Source organism: Acipenser ruthenus, chromosome 8 (assembly GCF_902713425.1).
Source record: "Acipenser ruthenus chromosome 8, fAciRut3.2 maternal haplotype, whole genome shotgun sequence".
NCBI lineage: Eukaryota > Metazoa > Chordata > Actinopteri > Acipenseriformes > Acipenseridae > Acipenser > Acipenser ruthenus.
This window is the reverse complement of record NC_081196.1, coordinates 537,185-554,464: the sequence shown is the minus strand read 5'-3', so window position 1 is coordinate 554,464 and position 17,280 is coordinate 537,185. Positions and strand designations below refer to the sequence as shown.

The 17,280-nt window shown below is 44.0% G+C and overlaps 1 protein-coding gene across 2 annotated transcripts in view; it reads right to left on the bottom strand.

The window, feature by feature from the left end:
• The window catches only part of LOC117962519 (coxsackievirus and adenovirus receptor homolog), a 36,024-nt gene extending 28,811 nt beyond the window's left edge, over window positions 1-7,213 (bottom strand). For both annotated transcript variants that reach the window (XM_034922819.2, XM_034922818.2), the window contains exon 1: window positions 6,979-7,213. In XM_034922819.2, coding sequence (XP_034778710.1) covers window positions 6,979-7,030 — 52 coding nt within the window. In that variant the 5' untranslated portion in view covers window positions 7,031-7,213. The remainder of the gene's footprint in view (window positions 1-6,978) is intronic.
• Between the last annotated feature and the right edge of the window lie 10,067 nt (window positions 7,214-17,280).

Here is a 17,280-nt window from a genome sequence, read left to right as displayed (position 1 = left end):
GCACAGGCGTCAAAATACGGGTAGAAAAAGACAGCGCCTATAACTGATGAAGAGCCAACTTTCAGTTTCTGTGAAACTTAACTAGAGTTAACAATGAAAGCTATACAGCGAGCATGCAAATGATTTACTGGTGGCTGTACAAACACACTACTGGAGGTTAAAGTATTAACCACAGTTAATGGCGTACATCTGTCATCTGTCATTATTGCTGTGGTACTGTAGCTTGAATTGAATGGGACAGAAATCCAATAGGATTTGTTAACCCTTTAAAAAAGTACAAGGGACATGTGTCCCACAAATATAAAATTACCGACAATTCCTGGTGTACCTTAAGAGGTTAACTGGACTTACAGGTTACAATACAGCTTATATCAATCTGTGAGGCCACTACAGTGACTGCATTCTCACAATGCGATGTCCAAGCTCACCTGTTCAATTCCACAGCTCGCTACCTGAACATTTCATTCACTGTCATGTTAATCACTGTTACAGCACTGTAGGCAATTCATTTAATTGCTATTAAATCAAATCTGATCTACTTAGACACTAAACATGAATTTTAATCAAGTGCTCTCCTGTTAATGCTGTAAAAACAGTTTGCTTTAATTAATTTTTTTTTTTTCTTCCTCATGAATTTACAATTCATGAAGTAAAACAAATGCTTTGTAAGAATTGTAACAATTTTTCTAAACTCACCAATTCTAGATCATCCTTTATCTAAATACTGGGTTACTATTGGCAGTATGATGTAGGTCAAGCTAGGCAACAATCATTTAAACTGAAACATGTGTAATTAATTTCCTCTCCTCCCCCCCACCCTCAGAACAGATACCTGTCTAAACAGATAAGCCACACAACACCATCACTCATGCCACTGCAATTAGAGGCCATGACGACACTGGGGGGGGGGGGATTCTACATTCACAACCCTAACCCTCAGCCCAGATATCCGTCTAAACACACCTGCAGAGAGACTCACACCTGTCACAATGTACCTGCAGAGGGACACACACCTGTCACAATGTACCTGCAGAGGGACACACACCTGTCACAATGTACCTGCAGAGGGACGCACACACCTGTCACAATGTACCTGCAGAGAGACACACACACCTGTCACAATGTACCTGCAGAGACTCACACCTGTCACAATGTACCTGCAGAGACTCACACCTGTCACATTAACCTCTCCTGTACAAGCTACATTCCTCCAGACACTGGCAGAGAAGCAGAGAAGAGGAGAAACCGGTTTGCTTCCTATGGTACAGCATGGAGCCTGTTAAGAGACTGCCTGCTCCGTAAACAAATACCTAGACTGAGCTGAGCGAACAACATTGGAGAACAGGTAGAAATATGAGACGGGAGAAGCTTTTCAGGATTGTGCAACAGTGAGCAATCGGGTGCATTAGCAGTGTGTGCCTGGAACCTGCCTCTTGTGGTGTAGTGCACTGTAGGGGATATTCATGGTTTTTAATTGCAGCAAAACAGGATGACGCCCACAACATCTTAAAGGCAAACTGGGTTTCTTTTGTGTTAAACTCACGTTGCAATATAAAAATTGACCAGTTTAAAACAAAGTCACAACACTGTAAATGTCTAAAGAAAATGACATGTAATTTTTAGGAGTAAGTTCAAAATTAGGAAGAAACTAAAAGAAAACACAATTCAAGGAGAAACATTGTCTCCTGTAGAAGTCTTTGACGTCCATGAAGACTTTGAGAAAGACGTTCGTCATTGAATTCATTCAAGTTTCTTTTGGTGTTTCTAAACTTCACACTAGTGAATGTTTAACAGGTACGGAGGATAACATCGAATTCATGGTTCTGAAGAACACAATTAACTAAATAATGTTCAGCACCTGGAAAGGGTCCTCCCTGCTCTACATGTACCTACTCTGAATACACGCTTCTGTGTAAATCTAACTGGGGGAGGGTGCAGAGGGAGCTGCACTACTTCAAAATCCAGTGGCCTGGAGAGAGAAACCGTGCAAGAACTGCAACAAAGCACGCACTTCAGCTTGAAAGCAGGTCTTCACTCTGGCCAAAGCAAACGACAAAAGGCACTCGCCGAAATTAGGGGTGGGAAATGTCAAACCCTACAGACACACTACTAGTGTACCCGAGTTGTGCACCAGGGTTGGGGTTGTCTGCTGCTAGTCCAGGGACACAGGCAGAGTAAAGCATGTGGGGTGTTGATTGGCAGCTCTGCTGGCAGGAAGCCCCCCCCCTTCCCCCGCTACAATCACTGCAGCAGCGACTGACACGCGGAACTCTCGGGACTCACAATTTGCTTGGAATCAATTCAGGCTTCTTATAGAACTAAGTTTTATCGCGGAACCTCTAAATCTGAAGTTACAGAATGGATACTTCTCCGAAGAGAATCACATGTCTGCATGTTTAGTAGCTTCATAGCTGGGAAGAACAAAGGTCATTCAAACATAAATTCATGTCAATGGGGTTTTATGAGTTTATGGTGCAATTGGAGCTTTCTATTTTCACTGTTTTGAATAGAAACAAACAAAAAGCAGCTGGGAATATTACAATGACTTCCTGTTTTGCTTCAGACTTCGTTAAAACTCCCCACTCTGTCAATCCTTAATCATAAACTAGATTCATGTTAGTCACAGACTGTACGCCACCACATGCATTGCAAAGCCCTGTTTATAAAACGCAAGCACAACTTTACTGTAGAGACTCAGTGAAAATGTAGTGCCAATGAAATAGATTATTTACCTTCCCTGGCCAGCTGGATCAAACTACATTAAAAGCAGTTTCATCAAGTGACGTCATTACTGTACCAATCCCACAAGTTATTATTTCATGTGTGCGTGAGAGAGAGAGAGAGAGAGACAGTCATCCTTAGTTGTTCTTGCTAGAAGACATGAATATTTCTGTCTTTGTACAGTTTTGCATGTAGTACTCTTTCAATTTAGCTACAATAATAAAAGTGAGGAATTGCATTTGATGTGTTAACATGCATACAGGAAGTCTTGTGAATGAATTGCTGTAACTACTGTAGTAACATATTGGATGCAATGTTATTTATTGAAAATCAAGAACAGATATTAATGAAGTAATCTACAGTACATTACACTGATACATTACCACTTCGCACACAGTATAGAACTCTAGACATTGAATAGTGACTGACACCTCAATGGGTGACAAATAACTGATATAATAACACCAATCGCTGGAATTTTTGGATGCAGATTGACACACAGTATCAAATGCAAACAACAATGTTCCTCTCTGTTAGAAATAAAGAAACGAGCCATGGAAACATGCGAGGGAGAAGTCGGCTGTCCTGCTGAAGTGTTTATAATTCGTCCCTTCTTGCTCCAAGGCAATACTCTTAAAACATCTTCAGACCAATCAGTAAGCTACTGGTAGCTTTTAAATGTTCGTAGACTGGTTAACCATTTACAACGTTTGTTTAGCAACCCCCCCCCCAGCAAACAGAGAGACCTGTAACCCAGAGACCCCTCTCAGGAGGGCAGTCTGCGTCCACGCAGCTCAGCTAACTCTTGTTTCAGTTGGCGGCTCTTCATTGGCTGACTCTGATGAAGAGCACAGCAGGTAGTGATCCAGTTACCGGATAAGCCTGACACTGTCCACATGTATCCACAGACCTGATATGGTTGCTAGGATACTTGTTTGAAAAGAGGGGGTTCTGGGAGCAGACCAACTGGGCTGGAGAAAGAACAAGGAAAAAAAAGGAAAAAAAAAAAAAACACGAAGTGGAGGAGCAAAGTGAATGAAACCTTTGTGATGTTGGCAGAAAGTATAGAGCTAAAAGGGGGAGGGGTGCCCAAGTGTAATACACATGTACATCATTATTTAATCTACTTCAATTAAAAAAGGACTGAAGTCCCATTTCTAACAATGTAACAAAACCCCAGGGCCAGCTTCACTAAGCTAGCACTTACTGTAGCAGGCTGCCAGACAGCAGATTGTTTACCCATTTTAAATTTTATATATATATATGTTTAAGATAGAACAAAGTCCATGTGATTAAAAGGATAAACGTGTTCTGTTCTTTATTTATTTTAAATGGAAGGGAATTGGATTTAGCAGACTGATACGGTTCTGCTTTGTGAAACTAGACCCTGGTGTTCAGAGGTGAATTGTTCAAACAGAGGGTTTCTGTCTCTATGCACACACACAATCCCCCTATCTGCTGCATCCTTGCAGAGCTCAAAGTGCCTTACTGTGCACAGCCCCACAGTGCATTACAGTGTCTACCAAACCCTCGCTTGTCCTTTCATTCTCCGAGCCGCCCGGCTCTGTATGCTAATCAGGGATCTTCTGCTTTGCATACATGCTTCTCTATTAAGAGTCTCACCAGCATCATTTCTAGCAAGGAAACTGAATGCAGTAAAACAAATTGCTGGTTATTTGCACTCAACCGCAATCCCCGACACAAACACCTATCACCATGATGATGTCAGCCCGGTCTACTGAGTGAACACAATGTTCTAGAATTGCCATTGTTTAGAAAACAGTTCTAAGAGAATGCCCACATCATACCATCCCCCATTACATCTCCTACAGAACCATTCGCATCGCTTATATTACTGTATCAAATCAGGAGTTTGAAATCAAATAAACCCAACGCACTGTCCATTCCTATACATGGGGCAAAACACGCCAAACCCTTTCTCTCATGAGGTCGTCCTGTGCGAAATAAGAGCATCTAGTTCCTGCTTAGATTAAGCTAGTGGCTGGAAAGGTTTCAGGGTGCACTCAATGCTACAAGTCAATATATGCATGCCTCAGTAACTCTTCAACACCTACTAAACAAAACCAAGTTATTCTGCTGTGCCTTGATTACACAAACTCCATGCCTTACAAATCAGTTCACCCGACCAACCAGCTCTGAGTGCGTTTTAAAAACTGAACCATTTCTTCAATGCAAAACACCCATTTCCAGCTGGGTGTACAGTCATAATAAGGCCAATGGAAATGCACGGGGTGCGGCTCGGCTGACACATGTATTTGTGTACAAGACTGCTTGCCTACAGCATTTAAACTGTACACGTATTACTTTGTAATCCAGGGATGGCAATAAGACTCCCATTGCATAGCAGTTTGATCCATTGCTGGTTTTGCTATGAGTTTGATAAGACACCCCTGAGCTTGTTACCTATACACGCTGTGGCTAATCAAGCTCCTAGTAAAACCTGGAACGGGTGAAACTGCTAAGGAGTCTTACTGCCATCTCTGTAAACAATTAGGCTATCACCTATATTTCACCAGAATACGTATCTTTGACAACAGCTACATGTTCAGACACTCTAAACGATTAGCAGTCATGTGACATCATGGATCTCAAGAACATGCATCTCCCTGCAGTGCATTCTACTGAGTCAATGCAGTCTCCCACGAGAACATGGATCTCAAGAACATGCATCTCCCTGCAGTGCATTCTTCATACACATGATATCTGCTTTACAGTAGAATGGAGCTTACAACCTAATCTGCACTGAAGACACATACCTCAGTGTACAACACATCCCTGTAATCAAAAGACAAAGAAATGAACTGGATGCCAGAACAGAAAGAGAGCTCCAGCATTAACCCTCAGTTACACAGTGCGCTCAGAGTAATGTCTCAAACTCTTAATGCTTTCTGTGAATTACTACAGCGCTTTACAGGAACGTCCAAGGTAGGAAGTAAGGTATGTGCTTCATGTGTCAGCCAGTTTTTGTCTCTCTCTCTCTCTCTCTCTCTCTCTCTCTCTCTCTATATATATATATAAAATAAATAAACTAACTTTAATGCTTATGAAACATGATTAAAAACAAAGGAATGTTTTACAAAGCTGTTTCCTTACTTGTTAACCAAACAGGGTTGTGCCACAATGGAAAAATAATGTTAACTCGTCTGTACACAGTAGACAGCAACATAATGAATCGTCAAACCTCACACAATGGCTCTTACACAGCACCGCACCCACGTTTCACAAGCAGATTCATGAATGCTCAAGGCAATACACACATAGATAAATAAACACATAACACAGGGTAGCAGTGTGGAGTAGTGGTTAGGGCTCTGGACTCTTGACCGGAGGGTCGTGGGTTCAATCCCAGGTGGGGGACGCTGCTGCTGTACCCTTGAGCAAGGTATTTTACCTAGATTGCTCCAGTAAAAACCCAACTGTATAAATGGGTAATTGTATGTAAAAATTATGTGGTAACTTGTAACAATTGTAAGTCGCCCTGGATAAGGGCGTCAGCTAAGAAATAAATAATAATAATAATAATAACTAAACTATCAAACAGCAGTGAAGCTCGGAATGAACTTAGACCTCTGTTAATTTACTGTACAAAGCAAAGCAAACCAGAGAACTGTCGAGCAGAGCCCGTCATCGCATTACAAGACGTGGGTCACGATACTTGTTGCTACAGGACAGCGAGGCGCACACAAACACAAAACATACATCCTGTGAAACAACAACATGTGCAGCAAGAGAGAGGCATGCTACTGGATCCGTGTTACATAGAATTCATTTACAAACACACACTTACTGTAAACCATAAGAACATTACAAATCAAATAATAATACAATAATTAATAAATAAATAAATAAATAAATAAATAAAACACTTAGGTATCAGATGTGTATATTATATAGATTAAACTAAATAAACATACATACATACATACATACATACATGTACACACACGCGCGCGCGCTCAGCACAAAGCATTTTCGTGGTTCTCATTTTTTTGTTACACCAGCGAAGTTTGATGTGTTTTTATTATTCATTCAAAACTACAGACGCTTAAATTTTATTTCAGTCTTATTCCTTATTCTTAACTACTCAGTAAAAGCGTGAGAATAAACACGCCTCGGTTTTCGTTTCACCGTCTCCTACACATCCCGGTCAATGAAAAACAAACTTTCTCTGTTTCTAACGCCATGGTACGAGCATTTACTGAACTAAATATTACAAAACCAAATAAAACAACTCACCTGCAAGCAAAACGCCGAGGCACAGCGCGCACCGGAGCATCACAAAGCCCATTTTTGTCTCTTAAATAATTCCACAGCTCAAGAGTAAACACCAGCCGGGCTTCTCCTCTCCGACGCTCCGCGATTCTTATTGCAGCGCTCCAGGAATCCGCGGATCAGCATCCCAGCCTCGGCAGGTGGATCGAGGGCGTGAGGGATTCACGCGTCACTTCCGGACAGAGGGACGAACCCCTTCGCAATGAAAACGGTGCTGAGGCGCCCTCTTCCGGTTAATCAAAACTTTCAAATCTATTTTCATACCCAGGTGTGAAATTCCCAGGCGGGTGTAAACGTTACATCAGTGTAGACAATATATCCCATCCCCATACTTTCCAGACCCTGGGTACTCACCTACAACAGGACCAGGCTGGCCATGCTGCAATCACAGCCTTGGATTAGAGAAGATATCCCATCCCCATACTTTCCAGACCCTGGGTACTCACCTACAACAGGACCCGGCTGGCCATGCTGCAATCACAGCCTTGGATTAGAGAAGATATCCCATCCCCATGCTTTCCAGACCCTGGGTACTCACCTACAACAGGACCAGGCTGGCCATGCTGCAATCACAGCCTTGGATTAGAGAAGATATCCCATCCCCATGCTTTCCAGACCCTGGGTACTACACCTACAACAGGACCAGGCTGGCCATGCTGCAATCACAGCCTTGGATTAGAGAAGATATCCCATCCCCATACTTTCCAGACCCTGGGTACTCACCTGCAACAGGACCAGGCTGGCCATGCTGCAATCACAGCCTTGGATTAGAGAAGATATCCCATCCCCATACTTTCCAGACCCTGGGTACTCACCTGCAACAGGACCAGGCTGGCCATGCTGCAATCACAGCCTTGGATTAGAGAAGATATCCCATCCCCATACTTTCCAGACCCTGGGTACTCACCTGCAACAGGACCAGGCTGGCCATGCTGCAATCACAGCCTTGGATTAGAGAAGATATCCCATCCCCATACTTTCCAGACCCTGGGTACTCACCTGCAACAGGACCAGGCTGGCCATGCTGCAATCACAGCCTTGGATTAGAGAAGATATCCCATCCCCATACTTTCCAGACCCTGGGTACTCACCTACAACAGGACCAGGCTGGCCATGCTGCAATCACAGCCTTGGATTAGAGAAGATATCCCATCCCCATGCTTTCCAGACCCTGGGTACTCACCTACAACAGGACCAGGCTGGCCATGCTGCAATCACAGCCTTGGATTAGAGAAGATATCCCATCCCCATACTTTCCAGACCCTGGGTACTCACCTACAACAGGACCAGGCTGGCCATGCTGCAATCACAGCCTTGGATTAGAGAAGATATCCCATCCCCATGCTTTCCAGACCCTGGGTACTCACCTACAACAGGACCAGGCTGGCCATGCTGCAATCACAGCCTTGGATTAGAGAAGATATCCCATCACCATACTTTCCAGACCCTGGGTACTCACCTACAACAGGACCAGGCTGGCCATGCTGCAATCACAGCCTTGGATTAGAGAAGATATCTCATCCCCATGCTTTCCAGACCCTGGGTACTCACCTACAACAGGACCAGGCTGGCCATGCTGCAATCACAGCCTTGGATTAGAGAAGATATCCCATCACCATACTTTCCAGACCCTGGGTACTCACCTACAACAGGACCAGGCTGGCCATGCTGCAATCACAGCCTTGGATTAGAGAAGATATCCCATCCCCATACTTTCCAGACCCTGGGTACTCACCTACAACAGGACCAGGCTGGCCATGCTGCAATCACAGCCTTGGATTAGAGAAGATATCCCATCCCCATGCTTTCCAGACCCTGGGTACTCACCTACAACAGGACCCGGCTGGCCATGCTGCAATCACAGCCTTGGATTAGAGAAGATATCCCATCCCCATACTTTCCAGACCCTGGGTACTCACCTACAACAGGACCAGGCTGGCCATGCTGCAATCACAGCCTTGGATTAGAGAAGATATCCCATCCCCATGCTTTCCAGACCCTGGGTACTTACCTACAAAAGGACCAGGCTGGCCATGCTGCAATCACAGGTGTATTTTTTGTACTTATTACTTATCCTACAGTCGTGTATTCTGTCTGCTTCTCTGTTGTGTTTATGTGTGGATTAATGACCACCATCTATTCCAGAACTAGAGGAGTGCATTTCAGGCAGAACAGTGTAGAAGTAGTATCAGGTTTTTTTTTTTTTATGTCTGGCATTGTGGTTAATACACAAGAAGCAAAGTGGCAAAAGACACATGTTCAGAAAGAAATATCATTACTGTGGTTTAGTTATTCCTTTATTTTAGAGAAGACTACGTCATTTAAATAAACTCTTTTAAAGATGATTTTGGGTTTTGTTTATTAGTTAGGGTTGCCAGCTGGCCCCATAATTCTGGGACACTGTAAGACAGGTCCGGCTTTTTAACATACGCTTCTTGAGCAGTCCACTAGAGGGTGACAAAGGATTTCCGTGATGTTTTTTTGATGCTGCTAGGTCAAATAAGGTAAACTTCTCGTAAACGTTCATTATTTATTGTAGCAAGTTCCCGGCTGATTCTGAGGTCGGATCACAGTTAAAGCCTTGTAGGATAGCGCTGTTTCTGCACAGAAGGAACAAAATTAAAAAAAATAGAAACGCCATGAAAATTCAACAATAATCTGTTAACCTTTCGATATTGGCTTGTAAACACAAACTGTTTTATTGTAGCTCTTGTTCAGTCCTGCTTCTTCAGCCCCGAAGACGTCACATAGAAAGCAGTTTAAAGTTTAATTATTGTCATGCTGGGTCTCTATCCTCTTACGTCGTCTCAGTCAATCTGAGTGGGAACACTAACGCTATTAAATGATATAAAGTGTTTCATTATTTTTTGATGGACTCTTTATGAAGTTGAATTCAGGAGCAACTCTCCTGCTCTAGCTGCCAGATTGTCTTTCACCATAGACATATGAAACACAGGCTAGATCAGCAGTGACTGTATAACTGTAGCACCATCTAGTGAGCAGGTCTTGTGCACAGGTACTGCGTATTGAAAGCAGTACAAAAGGATTCCAGTAGATGGCGCTGGCTCAACCTAAGCAGACCCCTTGTTGATCCAGCCTGTGTGACACATGACTGTGGTGAAGGAGAATCAGCTACTGCAGCTAAAGACCTGCCCCTGAACTCAGGTCAAAGCACTTTAACACACAGCATATCCACACGTTGAATTCAATGACTAAACTAACTAACTAAACTAAACTAAACTAAACTAAACTAAACTAAACCTTTTGCCCAAAGGACCAGGATTCAGGGTGAAAATGAATTTTGAAACAGAGCAAGCCAAGTCCTAACCAACTGATTATGAACTAAAAGCCTCTCAGTGCTTTAATAGCCTGCAAAGGGAGCCACTGCCACTGTCTGCTTCCATGCTGAATACAAGCTGCTGTAACAGAAGTGATGGATTGTAATGTGAGTGTTTTAAACTGGGATGGTGATGACAGGTAGGATTTTAATCATACACAAATCACAACAGCACAATCACTCTCTGTTAGTACTGTTTACATTGTGTAATGAACATTGTAATTAATGACAGTGTGGCTCTATTATAACAGATCTCTCTTTCCATTGTAATTAATGACAGTGTGGCTCTATCATAACAGATCTCTCTTTCCATTGTAATTAATGACAGTGTGGCTCTATTATAACAGATCTCTCTTTCCATTGTAATTAATGACATTGTGGCTCTATTATAACAGATCTCTCTTTCCATTGTAATTAATGACAGTGTGACTCTATCATAACAGATCTCTCTTTCCATTGTAATTAATGACAGTGTGGCTCTATTATAACAGATCTCTCTTTCCATTGTAATTAATGACAGTGTGACTCTATCATAACAGATCTCTCTTTCCATTGTAATTAATGACAGTGTGACTCTATCATAACAGATCTCTCTTTCCATTGTAATTAATGACAGTGTGGCTCTATTATAACAGATCTCTCTTTCCATTGTAATTAATGACAGTGTGGCTCTATCATAACAGATCTCTCTTTCCATTGTAATTAATGACAGTGTGGCTCTATCATAACAGATCTCTCTTTCCATTGTAATTAACGACAGTGTGACTCTATCATAACAGATCTCTCTTTCCATTGTAATTAATGACAGTGTGGCTCTATTATAACAGATCTCTCTTTCCATTGTAATTAATGACAGTGTGGCTCTATTATAACAGATCTCTCTTTCCATTGTAATTAATGACAGTGTGGCTCTATTATAACAGATCTCTCTTTCCATTGTAATTAATGACAGTGTGGCACTATTATAACAGATCTCTCCTTCCATTGTAATTAATGACAGTGTGGCTCTATTATAACAGATCTCTCTTTCCATTGTAATTAATGACAGTGTGACTCTATCATAACAGATCTCTCTTTCCATTGTAATTAATGACAGTGTGGCTCTATTATAACAGATCTCTCTTTCCATTGTAATTAATGACAGTGTGGCTCTATTATAACAGATCTCTCTTTCCATTGTAATTAATGACAGTGTGACTCTATCATAACAGATCTCTCTTTCCATTGTAATTAATGACAGTGTGGCTCTATTATAACAGATCTCTCTTTCCATTGTAATTAATGACATTGTGGCTCTATTATAACAGATCTCTCTTTCCATTGTAATTAATGACAGTGTGGCTCTATCATAACAGATCTCTCTTTCCATTGTAATTAATGACAGTGTGGCTCTATTATAACAGATCTCTCTTTCCATTGTAATTAATGACATTGTGGCTCTATTATAACAGATCTCTCTTTCCATTGTAATTAATGACAGTGTGACTCTATCATAACAGATCTCTCTTTCCATTGTAATTAATGACAGTGTGGCTCTATTATAACAGATCTCTCTTTCCATTGTAATTAATGACATTGTGGCTCTATTATAACAGATCTCTCTTTCCATTGTAATTAATGACAGTGTGACTCTATCATAACAGATCTCTCTTTCCATTGTAATTAATGACAGTGTGGCTCTATTATAACAGATCTCTCTTTCCATTGTAATTAATGACAGTGTGGCTCTATTATAACAGATCTCTCTTTCCATTGTAATTAATGACAGTGTGGCTCTATCATAACAGATCTCTCTTTCCATTGTAATTAATGACAGTGTGGCACTATTATAACAGATCTCTCTTTCCATTGTAATTAATGACAGTGTGGCTCTATTATAACAGATCTCTCTTTCCATTGTAATTAATGACAGTGTGGCTCTATCATAACAGATCTCTCTTTCCATTGTAATTAATGACAGTGTGACTCTATCATAACAGATCTCTCTTTCCATTAGATCCCTTCTCGCTCCACTCTGCATATCGGTGTAACAGCACTGTTTGAAAGCTGCACCCTCAGCCTGCTTGCCTTGCTATTCATCACTGTGCTGGATCCCTTCTCTCTCCACTGCAGCTGCTCCTCCCTGGGGATGGGAGTGTCTTCTCTGCTTTGCCTGCCTGCTGAGGACAGCGCTGGACCAGCTCAATTAAACAGACAAACCGCTGTAGGAGCAGCAAGATTCTCGTAAATCCAGAGACCACAAACCAAGACAGAGCCATACAAATCACTCTGGGTTCATAGGAAAAACAAATCAGGAATTCCCTTGTAAAAGTGTCCCACAGTAAAAGCACAGCAAAGTGGAATACAACTCAGTGAAAGCATGATAAAGCATAGGGAAGCATTGTAAAGCACAGAGAGATATGGTACACATATTAATAAACATGGCAAACCAGGCTAAACCATACCCCGCTCGGCTGGGGAGCGGTACAATGCCTCTCTCTGTATTTCTATACCCTGCTCGGCTGGGGAGCGGTACAATGCCTCTCTCTGTATTTCTATACCCTGCTTGGCTGGGGAGCGGTACAATGCCTCTCTCTGTATTTCTATACCCTGCTCGGCTGGGGAGCGGTACAATGCCTCTCTCTGTATTTCTATACCCTGCTCGGCTGGGGAGCGGTACAATGCCTCTCTCTGTATTTCTATACCCTGCTCGGCTGGGGAGCGGTACAATGCCTCTCTCTGTATTTCTATACCCTGCTCAGCTGGGGAGCGGTACAATGCCTCTCTCTGTATTTCTATACCCTGCTCGGCTGGGGAGCGGTACAATGCCTCTCTCTGTATTTCTATACCCTGCTCGGCTGGGGAGCGGTACAATGCCTCTCTCTGTATTTCTATACCCTGCTCGGCTGGGGAGCGGTACAATGCCTCTCTCTGTATTTCTATACCCTGCTCGGCTGGGGAGCGGTACAATGCCTCTCTCTGTATTTCTATACCCCGCTCAGCTGGGGAGCGGTACAATGCCTCTCTCTGTATTTCTATACCCTGCTCAGCTGGGGAGCGGTACAATGCCTCTCTCTGTATTTCTATACCCTGCTCAGCTGGGGAGCGGTACAATGCCTCTCTCTGTATTTCTATACCCTGCTCAGCTGGGGAGCGGTACAATGCCTCTCTCTGTATTTCTATACCCCGCTCAGCTGGGGAGCGGTACAATGCCTCTCTCTGTATTTCTATACCCTGCTCAGCTGGGGAGCGGTACAATGCCTCTCTCTGTATTTCTATACCCTGCTCAGCTGGGGAGCGGTACAATGCCTCTCTCTGTATTTCTATACCCTGCTCAGCTGGGGAGCGGTACAATGCCTCTCTCTGTATTTCTATACCCTGCTCGGCTGGGGAGCGGTACAATGCCTCTCTCTGTATTTCTATACCCTGCTCAGCTGGGGAGCGGTACAATGCCTCTCTCTGTATTTCTATACCCTGCTCGGCTGGGGAGCGGTACAATGCCTCTCTCTGTATTTCTATACCCTGCTCGGCTGGGGAGCGGTACAATGCCTCTCTCTGTATTTCTATACCCTGCTCGGCTGGGGAGCGGTACAATGCCTCTCTCTGTATTTCTATACCCTGCTCGGCTGGGGAGCGGTACAATGCCTCTCTCTGTATTTCTATACCCTGCTCGGCTGGGGAGCGGTACAATGCCTCTCTCTGTATTTCTATACCCCGCTCAGCTGGGGAGCGGTACAATGCCTCTCTGTTTCCAGGTGAGTTCAGGGGCAGGGCAGCTCACCTGCAGTTCAGCTCAGGTAACATGAGCCACGACTGTGGCTTTGCTTTCTAAAGCGAGGGCTGAGCGGCAGATTATCACAGATTCAACTCCAGAACCCTACAGACAAGGAGAGCTTCTTTTATCAAACATTTTCTCTTTTAATGCAGGGCTCGTGACGAGGGCTCCAACCAGACTTCCCCTGTCAAGCATTTTTAAACAGCCCCCAGCAGCACAGGGACGGGACCCCGATTCTCTTCCAGTTTGTATTCTTGTATTTGAGGGACATTGAGTGTAATGCTTTGCACCTCTCTCTGTGCTTTACCGTGCTCTCACTGTGCTTTATTACACTCTGCTGTGCTGCTCTGTGGAACCTTGTATAAGGGCACTACTATTGATACGGCCCATACGACTTTATTTGGTATCTAATGATCCAAACACTGCAAGCAGTAATTAATTGGTACTTTTTGGTAAGTGTATATACTTAGTAAGTGTGTATAGATAGATAGATAGATAGATAGATAGATAGATAGATAGATAGACAGATAGATAGATAGATAGACAGACAGACAGACAGACAGACAGACAGACAGACAGATAGACAGATAGACAGATAGATAGATAGATAGATAGATAGATAGATAGATAGATAGATGGATAGAGTTTACTTTTGTATTTCAATGAAGATCTGCCTCTATAATAGACCGCATGGCAGCTCCTGCCTGGGAAACCTTTAAAAGACAATAAAGCATTGAGCAGCTAACCATGAACCTGACCCTACCCTCTGCAGTATGAGCTATTGTTGAGAGCTGTGTGATTGCAGATATTCTTCTGGGGCCCTGTACAGCGTGGCTGATGTAAACTTTGATTAAAGCTGGTGATAAATACCACATGAAGTGGAAATGTGGCCGGAGCCAAGATCCTTCCAAATGAGCTTTTTATTTGAAGGCAGCTAAGACATGAACCTCATTTTAAAACACGCCATTGAAGTGATGACTGATCCTCAGCAGACTGCGCACAGTGATTAATGTTCTGAATTCTAATAAACCACAAGACGCCAGTCTAGTGTGACCCAAACACTGCAGTGAGACAGCCTGAGCGCCACGCACACTGCTGCTAGCGTTACCCCTGGATATACAGCCTGAGTGCCACCCACACTGCTGCTACCGTTACCCCTGGATATACAGCCTGAGTGCCACCCACACTGCTGCTACCGTTACCCCTGGATATACAGCCTGAGTGCCACCCACACTGCTGCTACCGTTACCCCTGGATATACATCCTGAGAGCCACACACACTGCTGCTAGCATTACCCCTGGATATACAGCCTGAGTGCCACACACACTGCTGCTACCGTTACCCCTGGATATACAGCCTGAGTGCCACCCACACTGCTGCTAGTGTTACCCCTGGACATACAGCCTGAGAGCCACGCACACTGCTGCTAGCGTTACCCCTGGATATACAGCCTGAGAGCCACGCACACTGCTGCTAGTGTTACCCCTGGATATACAGCCTGAGAGCCACACGCACTGCTGCTAGTGTTACCCCTGGATATACAGCCTGAGAGCCACACACACTGCTGCTAGTGTTACCCCTGGATATACAGCCTGAGGGCCACACACACTGCTGCTACCGTTACCCCTGGATATACAGCCTGAGTGCCACCCACACTGCTGCTACCGTTACCCCTGGATATACAGCCTGAGTGCCACCCACACTGCTGCTAGTGTTACCCCTGGATATACAGCCTGAGAGCCACACACACTGCTGCTAGTGTTACCCCTGGATGTACAGCCTGAGAGCCACACACACTGCTGCTAGCGTTACCCCTGGATATACAGCCTGAGAGCCACACACACTGCTGCTAGCGTTACCCCTGGATATACAGCCTGAGAGCCACACGCACTGCTGCTAGTGTTACCCCTGGATATACAGCCTGAGAGCCACACACACTGCTGCTAACGTTACCCCTGGATATACAGCCTGAGAGCCACCCACACTGCTGCTAGTGTTACCCCTGGATATACAGCCTGAGAGCCACCCACACTGCTGCTAGTGTTACCCCTGGATATACAGCCTGAGTGCCACCCACACTGCTGCTACCGTTACCCCTGGATGTACAGCCTGAGAGCCACACACACTGCTGCTACCGTTACCCCTGGATGTACAGCCTGAGTGCCACCCACACTGCTGCTAGCGTTACCCCTGGATATACAGCCTGAGAGCCACACACACTGCTGCTAGCGTTACCCCTGGATATACAGCCTGAGAGCCACCCACACTGCTGCTAGTGTTACCCCTGGATATACAGCCTGAGAGCCACACACACTGCTGCTAGTGTTACCCCTGGATATACAGCCTGAGAGCCACACACACTGCTGCTAGTGTTACCCCTGGATGTACAGCCTGAGAGCCACACACACTGCTGCTAGCGTTACCCCTGGATATACAGCCTGAGAGCCACACACACTGCTGGTCGCGTTACCCCTGGATATACTGTACGCAGCAACAGGACATTGCATTGGTTCACTGCCAGGCCAGGCAAAACCATCTGTGGGATGAGCTGACACGTTAAGTACACTGTGAACCAACACTGAGAAAACATACCAATCAGAATGATAAGAGGCTGAGATTACTCTTGCTAAAGTTTCAGCTGGCATAATATTGATGACCAGGGAGCGGCACAATTTGATTGGAATCCCTGAGCATTCTGAGGCATTGTATTGCTTGTGGACCTGGCTGGTTACAGGATAGAAATGTTTCATTATTTTCAACCTTTCACAGTTCAGTTTCATCACAGCTCTGCTCACTCCCTCTTCAATTGCCATGGCAACCCCAGAAAAGACAAGACAGAGCTGGAATCTGAGTCACTTCCTGGAGCAGCTTAACCCTTACCAAGCTGATCTCCATTAAACAGAGTCACCCTTTACCAAGCTGATCTCCATTAAACAGAGTCACCCTTTACCAAACACCTCCTTTTTTTTCACTTTTATTTTTTTCTTCGAAAATTAAGTATGACACTGCTTAACCCGAAACTGAAAAATGAATAATAAAGCACTGGTCGATAAACCGCTCCTGTTTTCAATCACAGGGAATTCAAAATGTTATCACAGGTGACACTAATCAATAATGTTCCTTTAGGTAAGGCAGTGCAAGACGGGTCTTACTCTGGATCTGTAGAACCACACC